General features: G+C 40.4%; 1 protein-coding gene across 1 annotated transcript in view; it reads left to right on the top strand.

Moving 5' to 3' along the window:
• Nucleotides 1-4429: 4429 nt before the first annotated feature.
• The window catches only part of kcnip3a (Kv channel interacting protein 3a, calsenilin), a 62305-nt gene continuing 53418 nt past the window's right edge, over nt 4430-13316 (top strand). The window contains exon 1 of the mRNA XM_057356673.1: nt 4430-4561. Within this exon, the coding sequence (XP_057212656.1) occupies nt 4556-4561 (6 nt within the window). The 5' untranslated portion in view covers nt 4430-4555. The remainder of the gene's footprint in view (nt 4562-13316) is intronic.

Raw genomic sequence — 13316 nt, 5'->3', positions numbered from 1 at the left:
ACAATAAAACCAAAACGAAAAGAGCTTTTTATGAACAAAGCGGATTTTAGTCCACCGGAAGTTCAGCTGCAGCCTCTTGCGACCAGCAGTAAAATAAAGTTTACTAAAATAAACACACAGTGACACAAATGTAATTAATTATGTCAGTTAGTTATGTCAGCTTTACAGAGTTTTGGGCGTATATCAGTTTTTCCAGCCAAGCAGGCAGGCCTCAAACCAACCACCTTCCCATGAGAAACTGAAAGCACTTGCGACTACACCAGGGGGCCTACTGGATCAGCCTGCTGGGAATTTAATCCCTTCGAGGCTAAATGTTGGCAGTTAAAGAAAGAGGAATGGTATCTGACAGCTGAGTTTTTGCTGTCATATACTGTTCCGCTGTGTTCAATGAGAAAAACAAAAGGGAGGCAGTCCTCAAACCAACAACTGCCCATGAGAAAGCCAAAGCATTAATCACTACACCAGTAGGCCTACTGGATGCAGCCTGCTGGAAACTGAAACCCCTCAAGGATAAACGTTGGTAGTTAAAGAAGGGGGAAAAGTATCTGACAGCTAAGCTTTCGCTGTCAGATAGCGTTCCCCCTACTTTCAATTGGATAGCAAGTTCATACCAGTCTCATATTCACACTGCTGACATTCAACACAACAAGAACTGGGTTCTCAGAGATTTCGCTTTCTATGACTAAATTGTCCCACCAATGCAGGAGAACGTATTGTGACATCGAAGAACGTTGCTGTCAGATACTGTTCCCCTGTGTTCAATGAGAAAAACAAAAGGGAGGCAAGATTCAAACCAACAACAAGCCCATGAGAAACCCAAAGCACTTACCATGTAACCAGGGGGCCTACTAAATCGGCCTGAGGGATATTGAATCTCTTCAAGGCTAAACGTTTGCAGTTAAAGAAGGGGAATGGTATCTGACAGCTGTCAGATACCGTTGCCCTACTTTCCATGGGATAGCAAGTTCATACCAGTCTCATATTCACACTGCTGACATTCAACACAACATAACTAGGTTCTCAGAGATTTAGCTTTCTATCACAACATTTTTTAACCAAAACAGGAGAACGTATTTTGACAAGGAAGAATGTTGCTGTCAGATACGGTTCCCTTTGTTCCATGAGAAAAATTAAATGCAGGTAGGCCTCAAACCAACAACCTGCCCATGAGAACCCCAAAGCACTAACTACTACACCAATAGGCCAACTGGATGCAGCCTTCTGGAAACTGAAACCTTTCAAGGCTAAACTTTGGCAGGTAAAGAAGCGGGAACGTTATCTGACAGCTTGTGGTTCATGAGATCAAAAATGCATACTTCTCTCACATTTACACAGCACAAGAAGCAGGTTCTCAGAGTTTTGGGCTAAATTTGTCCGTCAAAGCAAGACAAACTGATTCTTACAACTAAGAGTGTTGCTGTAAGATAAGGTTCCCCTGTGTTCAATGAGAAAAAAGAGGGGGAAGCAGGACCAATGACCTGCTCATCATAAACTTAAACCAATAACCAAAGGTCTTTAGTGATAGAGCAGGTGTCTGCTCTTTGCCAGAGATCCTAGGTCCAAGGCCTGGTTTTGTGAGATTTTTTTCTCTTTTACAACACAGGGGAACCTTATGTGACAGTAACATTCTCAGTTGTCAGAATAAATCCCCCCTTCTACTATTCACACATTTAGAATAAAAGGCTCAGAACCAACTTGTTTTGGACTTAAAAGTCAACAGTGTAAGTCTGATACATGCATGAACTGTGACTTTGGAACACAGGGGAATGGTATATGACAGTAACTTCTTAGCCATCAGGTACCATTGTCCCTTGAAACTGAGAGACATCGAGGTCTAATTACAAGTGCACATAACGTGCAGACTGGATGACGGCTCTTTGCTTTGTGCTTAATATGCCTTTAATGTGTTATTCCACTGCTGGTTGCAATAGGCTGCAGCTGAACTTCCGGTGGACTAAAACGCGCTATGCTCATAAAAATCTTACACTTTCACCCCAATCCCATTCCTGTTCCATACAAACCAGTAATTAAGCCTAATGTGATCTTCACAATGACATTCTTGGGAAAGCTAAGATGAGCAACAGGGAGACATGTTAATGCTTAATGTGACTTATGGGCTTTTAAAAGGTGTGTAATTCGTAAATTCAATTGAGCTGATGAGTGGAAACCAGCTGAGTTGAAATCAAGCTGCCATTTAGCAGTCATTCTGCAGTACGTAAGTTGTCTCAATACAGAAACAATTCCTGATCCACCCTACAATTATAGTATAAATTTATAAATGACCAGAATCTGAAAACATTTTTTAAAATTATGTAAGTACATAGCACATCAGGGTTTACAGTAAGCTTAAACTCAACATCATGCACTATATGTTACATATTAACACACTCAACATTGCCATTTCATTTGCATAAGGGTTTCATAGGGTCTAAGAGTTTATCCAAAATGTGAATTCTTTAGGGTACTATATACCTACTGTCATGGCTCTACTTCACTTAGTCATGATTTTCTTGGTCCTGTAGTAGAGCCATGACAAAGCCTTATGTTTTATGCGAGAAAACCATGAGTTGTCCATGTTTTTACTTCTCATGTGTTTTCTCATGTCTTGTCATTGGCCCCACCCCTCTCGTTTCGCGTATTGCTTCCCGTCCGTGTTCCATTACCTTCACCTGCCTTGTGTCATTATCCCTCGTTTGTCTTGCCCTTCAAAAGCCCTCGTCTTCTCTGTCTCGTTGCTCGTTCATTGTGATTGTTCGTGTTCAAAGCTGTTGTGTGTGCGCTCTATTCTCACTGTATCCTGTGAGAGCTTTTTGGATCACGTTCCATGTTGGATGTTCCCTGTTCCTGATTCCGTTCGTCTTTTGTAGTAAGTGTTAGTTTAGTCTCCGTCAAGTGTTTATTAGTCTAGTGTTCAGTGAGTCTTGTGTTGTGATTTATCATTATTATTTTTCTCGTCCCAGTTTTGTACCCCATCGCGGGTCTTTTGTTTTGCCCTGTTTTTGTGTGAATACAATCTTGTCTGTTAAGTCCTCGTCTCCCTCGCCTGCCTGCTATTGGGTTCTCTCCCACACACGTCTTGACACCTACTTCATATTTATACATTTATTTTTTACATTTATACATAAATTTTCATTTTCTTTTAAATCAATGTACACTCCCTGCAGGGAAAGTGCCTCTGGAGTAGACATTTTTTGCACAATGCTGAATAACTTGCAATTAAGTTCCACATTGAATATCTGCACCCCAAATCCTATAGTCTTTTAACACTTGCTACTGCTGCTTCCTCTCACTTGTCTTGCTTGCTTCTTGCATGTTTATTTCGACATCTGTTTGTTTGTGTGTGTGTGACAGAAAGAGAGATGTTTGATTAATTGGTAAGCCCCATAGTCTCTGCTTATTTGCCAAATTGTAATTGGTATGTTCCTGTTTTAGAAGTCTATGTGGACCTGTTTTCTTGGATTTAGAGAAAGTGCTGTTTTTATCTATTTTATAATATAAAAAATATGATACTGTAATTTTACTAGAGAGTGAGATTACAGTGTGGTGACATTTTTGCGTTATTCATGCTCATCTGTTAAAATTAGTGCTGGGAACTGGTTGTCATTCCTAAAGAATTATTTGTCATCAATAAAGATAATTCTTAGATTAATAAATTATTGAGTGTTTTGCCAGTGTTTCTATTTCCTATAGGTGATCTTTTGTCTTTCATGTTTGGAGCAAATCAATGGTTTTCAATGGTTATTTTTGAATAGATAGATATTTTGCCTGTCTCCTGCTGCCTTACATATCGTCATCCGGAGTAGATGGCAAGTCTAATCATCTAAGACTGCCGTTTCACCTGCAAGACCTTACTGGGTCCTTGGCAGAGAGTGCACTTGTCGTCATGCTGGGATGAGGCTACATGTGACCTCCCCGAGGATTGAGAGAAAGAGCATGTGACATCACAGAGGGTTGAGAGCTGCAGATTTATAGTCAGACTCTTGACTGTTTAAAAATCAAGACATGCTATTAGTGTAAACGGCACAGCTAGATTTATTGAATCATTACTGCCTAGAGGAGTCTCAAAGTATTTGATTTGAATGAAAAATGGCACTAATCTTTCCCATATATTCTATTTGTAATAATCACGCATACTGTTAAATGTTATCATAATGTGCGAGGCTGTAACCTCTTCGTTTTTATAATGCCCATGTATTTTATTTCTTCAATAATATGGAGGGTGAAGACAGCTTTTTCACTTTATTGGCACTTAACGGTTTCGACATGGCAGCTACACGATGAGAATCCTACCAGCTGGGGTGCGCGCTTCTTTCTTAATTAGCCGGGATAATAATTGTAATGAAATGGATAAAACCCACAGACACATTTCACACGAGCTGTATGAGCACGCGCTCTCTCTCTCTCTCTCTCTCTCTCTCGCACGCGCACGGATCGTAGCTTGGGCATTCCCTAGCATTCCACTTGACGGATCGGCGCGGTGAAGCTGGTGCACTTGGAAGTGTGTGGAAAAAGACATTTCTCCTCAGGGTTTGAGGAGGATTCATCACGAGACATAATGCAGGTGAGTAATCCATCACCTTAATTCACAAAAACTGTATTTTCAGATTGACCATCCTAGCCGCTGTTGCGGTGGACTCAACAAGCGATTACATTTAATATGAGAAATAATAAACTTGTAACGCTTTTTCACCCACTAGCATGTTATGTCGTATTGTCTTTTATATGATAAGAGAATGAGTTGTGGTGAAGTTACATAATTTCACTTGAACTGTAGCTTGGTCTGATATGCGCTCGCTGATATGAGCGCGCGGGGTCGCGATGTCATTCAAATGTAGACGTGCCATGATGGAAAATATGTTATTATATATATATATATATATATATATATTACACTTACAGACCTCCACGGAATACAGATGTGGTGCTCTTTAAAGCCGCTATAAGTGCCCCTGCATTTAGTCTGTTGTAATACCCATGGGTAAACGTCTCTTCAAATGAAATTGCACGCAATTTAGTGAGAAAAAAGGACACTTGCACAGATAAAATAACGTTTTATTATGTTTTATTAGTCTATTATGCATCTCGAGCTTATTCCCATATTTTCCCATATTTTTATTGTTTCAATTTTCTTTTGGTGTAATGCTGTGAATATTTTAAAATATTTAAACTTTTAATAAGACGAGTATTAAAAACACTTATTTGGAGCTCAAGTATTGGCTAATATGGGTGGCTTCCTGCTGTGTGTGAGTCACAGGGATTAAGTGATGAGTTTTAAACCTTAGGGTGTGCTGTCTTCTGGCTTTAAGAATCCTTACTCACTCTAAGAAAGCTTTGACAATTAAATGTTCAGTAATTTGGCTATGTCATCTTTTAAATAATTTTGTGGATTAAATCCTGTCCTCCGTTTGACAAATGAGTGCTTGTACACTGGGGAGCTGTCCAGTGCACATCCCCAGAGCTTTCGTATCTAACATGTAGAAACTAGATTTGCTCATTGCCCCGTTGACAATAATCATGGCAGATTTTTGATATTTTGAGATGAACCTATTGGACCTGTTGAAATATTAATTTAGTGCACACCATCTGTGAATCTGTTTTATAATTTGTTCCTGTGTTCAATCCAGTTGCTACAGTGACTTGAATTGAGATTGATCTTGGAATAGTTGACCAAAATATGAAACATGAGATTTACTTGCAACATGTATGACTTTTCTATAATCATGAAAAATGGGACCTCTTTATTTTGTGGACATGGGTGTCATGGCTATGGTGTTCTCCATTACATACTACAGAAACCAAACACCAGTCTTTAGCTATTCACACCAAATCAATTGATATAGATTAGGTTCTTTCATTAAGGTAATTCAATGTCCCCTAACACACACATTCACACAGTGGCCTCATTGGGGTCCAGGTGAGCGAGAAGCTGAATAATAAATAATTTGGGGAAATCTATATGACTTGTTAAATGAAAGGGGACTCAGAATAAAACAGTACCATGGTGAACAAAAGCTGGCACTGCCGGTGAAGACAAAGCTAATTTTCCTCTGGTCGGGAGGTCAGTCTTTATCACTCTGATTACAAGCAACTGCATGTGGTTATATTAAGGCAAACGGTCCGTGGCGATCATCTGCCTCATGAGCACATACAGATTGTTCTGTTTGAGGATTCCTAATAAACCTAACATGTTTTTTAGTTTGAGATTCAAAGCAGCAGTGCTGGATTGATGTTGTATTCGTTTGATTTGGACTCATAAACTGGAGATGTACTTTCTTTTAAGATACTTCGCCCGTAACTGAATCGTCTGACTGCAGCAGACTGTTTGGCCTCGCTGCTCTGAGTTCTGATCAGGGTTTGGTTCTGAATGTTAAGCAAGCGTAAGCCTAGAACCTGAAACAGCGATATGTGCAGCCCTGAATTTAATCAGAAACATAAATTGAGAGAATGTAAATGAATAATAACCGTGGTATAAACGAAGGCTTGTGCAGTTTGGTGGGAGGAGAACATGAATGAATGAAGCTCTAAAGCTAACTGCCACAGGCACAAAAGCAGATCGCAGTGTAACGTTTGAATAGATCATATAAATTAATGTGATTTAGCCTCCTTGTAAAAACTTGTGAATTACCAAAATATAATGTTGGACTTGCATATGGCAAATGAATGCAGTAGATACTCATTTAACACATTAATATTACAAAGTTATCATATAGTCCCCCACAGATGGTCTGCATGAGCTTGACGTTTTGTGACAGACGTGGCACGAGAACTGTGAATGGAGATTCACCAACCACTTCACCAACCAACCATGTGTCACTTATTATGATAAACGTGCTACTACGCCTGCTCTAAACAATGCTGATCTCACATCCTCGAAAACTGAAGGGACTGGGGTGTAAGTTCAATGCACCAATGACGAATCTTTCCCTGAACTTAATCCTCAGCATGGAGTCCTTCAGTGTGGGAAAACTGACCTGCCGGCTGTTAACAGCAGATGAGAAATGGCGCATGTTCTCTATTGACTCTAACCTGTCCCTGTAGACCCATTATCAACAGACCTGCGCGTACAGTCGGGCAGAGGAAGCAAGCCAAAAGCATTATTGAAACAGGTTTTTTTAGTGTGGCATTCAATAAACGGAATTCATCAGAGAGGTGCCGCATGCTTGCATCACACATGCATAGAGTTCAAAAGAATGACCTTGTGGGTATTTTACATCTGTGCTCATGCATGCATATGTTCTGTAGAAATTCTGTTTGTTGTGTGATGTGCACATGCCAATGCAAGCAAATTTTTTGCAATGACATATCTGTGAATGAGAACTAGGTTTTGTTAAAGATGAAAATGTGAGTGGTTGCCAGGGCATTATAATGCAGTTTTGAGTATTCTGAAGGTTTTTGACCCGTTGCTATGCGGTTGATGGGGTGTTCTGGGTGATAGGGTGTTCTGGGTGGTGGCTGTGGACACTGGTGTGCGGTTGCTAACGTGTTCTGTTTTGCTATGCAGTTGGTCAAAATTGCCCACTTTTTATGGATTCCCTGACAGTACCATCCAGACATCAACATATCAGTCAATTTACAGCTGTTTTCTATTCTATGAGGGAAATATACATGCCTTTTGGACATGTAAAAAGGATGCCCTTTTTTAGCACCAAAATACTTTGTGTGAATTCTGTTAATTGAAATGTACAAATCAGAAGCAATAATAACCAACAAATGATGATTTTATTTTTTATTTTTGTGTGCATATTTATGAGGAAAAAAAATATTATGTATGTGACATTTCTTCATTATGGACATGACAATTTTAAACGCTGCACCTTTAGACAAAAAAATGCTTCAAAAATCTTAACAGAAACTTTTCATGGGAATTTAGACCACCAAATATTGACATTTGACATATCAATATGGTAAAAACCTTATTTTTTAAGGTACCGTAAGGTTGATATTTACATGATATGGCCAGGGTTCATCCAGCAATGCAAGTCTATAAGATTTATTTTCCATTTTTAATCATACATCAGGTGACAATTGTGAGCTTAATTACATTCAAGTTATCGCACCTCTCGTCTGAGCTGTGGTGCAGTGGTTGGTGCACATGGCAAGTCTATAAGAGTTCATAAAGTTCAAAAGGATGACCGGTTAATTTACATTAGATAGTATTACATTACAGATAGTATATAATAATCAGTTTAAAAACATCATGTTGGACCTGTATGCAAATATGGCATAAATAAAAGCATTTAGGCATGATAATCTCTCAGAGGCATTTGTGCATGCAAACAAGATGCACTGACCAGATGGATTGCTTTCACTGCCCCCCGCATATTCACACGCACTGTAATAAATAGATGTGCTCCCCTTGCAGCCCTGCCACCCAACCCAGACGTGCATATGGAGCTGCCGTCCACCCACTCGCAGATGCACCAACTTCATAAAGCCAGCAGGCACTCTCTCTTTTCCACACTCTGCCACCACAGAGACAAGCAGCCACAAATAGCATCTCGTCACCTTAACACACCACGGATACACAGTGTCTCTCCTATTGACTATCAGGGGGTTACAGTAGACATGATTGTCCACAATTATGAGAGCAGAGGAACGTTCAGAAGCGTTCTCTTTGAAAAGGTCATCGCTTTATTCGCGTGTTACTGTAGATCAGAATCACGTTTGAGGCAGGGACAAGCTGAGCCATCAGGCCAGTTAGATTTCCTGAAAGAGGAGAAGAAGCTTGGAAAATAATCCTCTTTGTTGCTCTGTCCCCATCTCTGTATTCTCAATCCTCACCTTGGGAACAGCAGAGCCCCTATTGTCTGTTTTCCATCTGACTTTTCAATCAGCCTCTTATTTAGGCCTGCAAGACAATGCCAGACATCTCTCAATCCAATCAATCTTTGCGATCAGTCAGGATCAGACCTTTCAAGATTTGAAGTCCACACGCAGGATTTAGAGGCTTTCCATGTCGATTAATTTTGTCTAATCCTAGACGGACGGGGCCAGAGCCAAATAGACTTGCAGCGAATAACAGGGCAGCTGTTTCATAAGGGGATTTTACAGGTTATGAAAGCGTTTTATGATGTAACAATAGTTCAAGTTCAGATATACCTTTTTACAATTTTTATGCTGGTTTAGCCTGGTTTGTTTTGATCAAATTTTGATTCTGGTCTTGCTAGTGGACCAGAATGGTGATGCTATTTAAAAGTAAAAAGCACCCAAAACAGATGTTGGTGACCAGCCGTGTTGGCCTTTTAAACAGGGCTCACATCTGATTTGTCCAGAACTTGGCCAGGACATGCCAGGAAGCAATTACACCTAGTGCTTTTCTCTTGAAATCTCTTTTAAATATTTAATCTCAGGAAAGAGATTTTTGCATTTGTGTTCCCGTTTACTCCCGTTATTTGTTGGGCGGTCCCAAACCAGGATGACTGACAGAGCAGTGTGCTCGCGGTAGATCAGAGGGTTTATATAAGAGACCAGACACAAGGAGGCAACACACACATTCCCTTTTTATATTTAGAGAAACACTGCGACTCTCTCATGTGGTAACAGATCCCAAGAACAGAGAGAACGTGTGAGAGGAAGGAACAGGGGAAATGATATACAGCACAGGAGATGGGTTTGGGGGGAGAAAACAATACAATATAAAACAGAAAAAGAGAGACAAGGAGGGGAGTGAAGGAGAGATTGTGAGATATGGTATCAGACACCAGGCGTGGGAGGACAGGAAGCCAGCATGGCAAGAAAGATTGACAGGAAAAGTTATTGAGCGGGAAAGGCAGATGGAGTAAGAGCAAGTATCTGGAGGAAAGAATGGAGAGAAATGGATAAACAGAGCGGAAGATGGAGAGATTTTGGCTTACTTCAGGAAAAGGGAGAAGATTTCAGCTTGAGTTTGTGCTGTGTCTGGAGATGAGTAGGTATTTTATACTGTAGTCAGAAGCTGAAGAGAGTGAAGGTGGAGATTGAGGAGCAGCAGGTGTGTGAGTTGATTATGGGGTCTTTCTTTTCTTTCCTCTCTTCGTCTAAGGGGAGAATGTGCGTCGGGTGGTCTCAGCTAAAAATAAACTCCTTCGTGTCTTGTTCTCTCACGCTCTCTCTCTGTCTCTCTCTCTCTCTCTCTCTCTCTCTCCTCTCTCTCTCTCTCTCTCTCTCTCTCTCTCTCTCTCTCTCTCTCTCTCTCTCTCTCTCTTCTCTCTCTCTCTCTCTCTCTCTCTCTCTCTGTCTCTGTCTCTGTCTCTCTCTCTCTCTCTCTCTCTCTCTCTCTCTCTCTTTCTCTCTGTCTGTAGGGCTCGTACAACAGCAGGGCCCGTAGTTGAAAACCAGATGCCAACAGAATGCAACACATGGTGAAATTTATACAAATTATACCAGTTTAACATGGTTTGGTGGTCTTAGTTGGTTTAAGCTGGTCAGCCAGCTAACCAGATATTTTTAGCCAGGAGATATACAAATGTATATTTCCTAAATGACCAATTTTGTTTTCAAGTTTTCAAGCAGGTGAAACCTAAAGGGGGTCTCATTTGACAAAAAGTGCAGTACCTCAATGGGCCTTTAAAAACGAAAAATGCCATTCGGCGGCGTTCAGCTATGCTTAAACCACACCGCACCACATAGTATAAAGCCCCGTTCACACTGGCAGCGACAGATGCACATGATCTCATTCATTTCTATGGTAGCTTAGCAACTTCTAGCGACACGAGCAACAGGGACTGTTGGCGCAAGGAAGTAGCCGTGTCTAGTGTGAATTGTTTGACTTTATATACTTGATATGGAAATAAGAGCTGTATTTTGATGTGTGTGACAGTTAATGGCCACATTGTTTTCTAGGCAACAACGGCCTGCTCTGTTTCCTATTAGTATTTCCCAGTGCCAAACAAAAACAGTACATACTTTTAGTGCATAGTATAAGTAGGCGAATTGGGAAGCAGCATATGTCTTGTCAGTTACTGCAGTGTTTGTTTATGTTAACTGTTACTAGATCAACCAAAACTAGAAACACCTTCTAATATGCCTTTTTCACAATGACGTCACTTAACTTCCGCCTTTTCGCAAAGCAGTGTATCATAACATCCGTCTTGCAACAAACAAGAAGAAGAAGAACTTCCGTTTTGCCATCGTGCTGGAATTTAACAACACTGAAAAAAAAACTGACTGAACACTTATTCAAGTACTTATCCTAGCACCTTCGCTAACAAAAAAGAAAACAAAACACTTACCTTCATAATCAAACAGGTACTGTTTAACGAAGAATTTGTATCCTTTATCTATCTAGCTTTGATTTTATTGTAAGCGAAACATTTTCTGCAAGATGTTGTACATCATCTAGCCGTATTTGTGGCAGCTGTGCAAGGGACTTGGTAAACTCCATTCTGAGGCGCTAGCGGAAGTAACGATACACTGCTTCAGGGCAGAGTGGAAGATGCGTAACATCATGTGAAAAGGGCCTATTGGGAGCCGCAGAGATGACGAGTTTTTGTAGGCCAACCTGGAAATTAGCGATGCAGTGGTTCCCTCGACCGAAAGCCTATGCATTTTTCCATTAGACTTTTGGAATATCACAAAACATAAGCTCTGCGATTAACAAAGGTTTACATGTTTTGTCTATAAAGAACATCTTTGCAAATTAACACAACATTTGTTACTGTTGAAGCCAAAATACAATCGCCAGAAGTAGAAAGATAACATGATGCTATAAACAGACAATGATATGGTCACTCGATATCCACGTTACCACCACCAAGCCTCTGACAACTCTTTCAAACTTGATTAAAAATGTGTTCCCTGGTAAGTAATTACTCCGTGAATGGAGTAATGGGCGATGGAACCAGAAGTCCTAAAATGCTAACTCGCTTCCAGGGTTTGCATATAAAAATACATAATCTCTGTGGCTTCCTATAAGCCTGTGTAAAAATATTGAAACATGTTACCATTGCTGTCACGCGCAGACAGAAATGGTGAAAAACCAAAGACTTTTATTATAAACACACAAAACAAAAACCCACGAGGGGGTAAAACAACAGCACAGGGGAATAACACACGTAAACTTGACAGGAACAAAGACTAACCAAACTAGACTAAAGACAACACTTATCAAAACTACTACTGACTTGACTAAACTAAAGCAGGAAATAACTTGGAGCAAGAACTGAAGTCTTTCCAGAGACATGAAGCAATGCAAGTAACGCATACAAGCAATTCAAATGAATCAAATCAAAATGAACCAGCACAAGACAGAAAACACAAGGGCATTAAATAGGGAACCAAATCAAGAGCGGAACAGGTGCGGGCATAAAATTATTAACAATCAATAATGAGGAAACGAGAGGGCGGGAACAAAGACGAGACCAGAGAGAGCAAATGGCATGCCAAAACAAACAAAGCCATGTCTCTCTCCACACTAAACACGTGGGTCTGTCATGATCCTGCCACAAGACTAAGAAACCAGATGACCATGACAGAACCCCCCCTTAAGGAACGACAACCTGGCATCCCTCCTCCACCCCAACTCCTCACCATCAGCCTGTTTTTACCGCAGTATAACGGGGGGAACGACCCGAGTCTGGGCACATACCGGGCCCGGGGCCCTCTTGTGAAATAACTTGTTTGGCTAGAGTCAGGCTAGTTTATGCTAGCTAAATAAATATATAGCTACTATATTGTTCCGTAATTAAACATTTTTACACAAACTATAAGATTACAACAACATTTACCAGGGTGTATATTGTTTCACATTCAAAAGCCACCTGATGTCCAATAATAAATGAAGTTAAAGGCCGAATGCAATGCCTTGGAATGCGCAGCATTATTTGATATGTCAACATAATTTCAACTGAAAAATGCAGAGAGTGCGAGACATATCGAGTGACCCCGCCCCCTTTTAAAATAACCAATAGCGTTTCATTTACGGCAAACAGTCAGCCTGGCAAAGAAGCATTTAACAGTGTAATAGCCACAGTGGTGTAAAAATCTATTGAAAAGAATAGGAAAATCAGTGATACCAGTGATTTGTCATTTGAAGCTTGTTATTTACGTTGGTGAGTGACACTGGCGTTTGTCTTCTCCTTTACTCATCAAGGCTGCGATGTCCGATCTCTTCCATATAGCCTTAACATACAATATTCTTTGTAGACTTGAAACGGGTCAAATACATTTTGTTTTCTCAGTGGATTTGCGCGTTTGATCGCACAAATGATCAACTCTGTGCTATCATGTCTCTGAACCGGAGAACACTCCCGTACAACTGCTCACGTGACACTAATGCAAAATTCAGACTTTAATGTTAATGTTTACACTGTCTGGATCATTCCCCATCTCATTCACCA

This window comes from Triplophysa rosa, linkage group LG17 (genome assembly GCF_024868665.1).
Source record: "Triplophysa rosa linkage group LG17, Trosa_1v2, whole genome shotgun sequence".
NCBI lineage: Eukaryota > Metazoa > Chordata > Actinopteri > Cypriniformes > Nemacheilidae > Triplophysa > Triplophysa rosa.
This window is presented reverse-complemented; position numbering and strand designations above follow the sequence as displayed.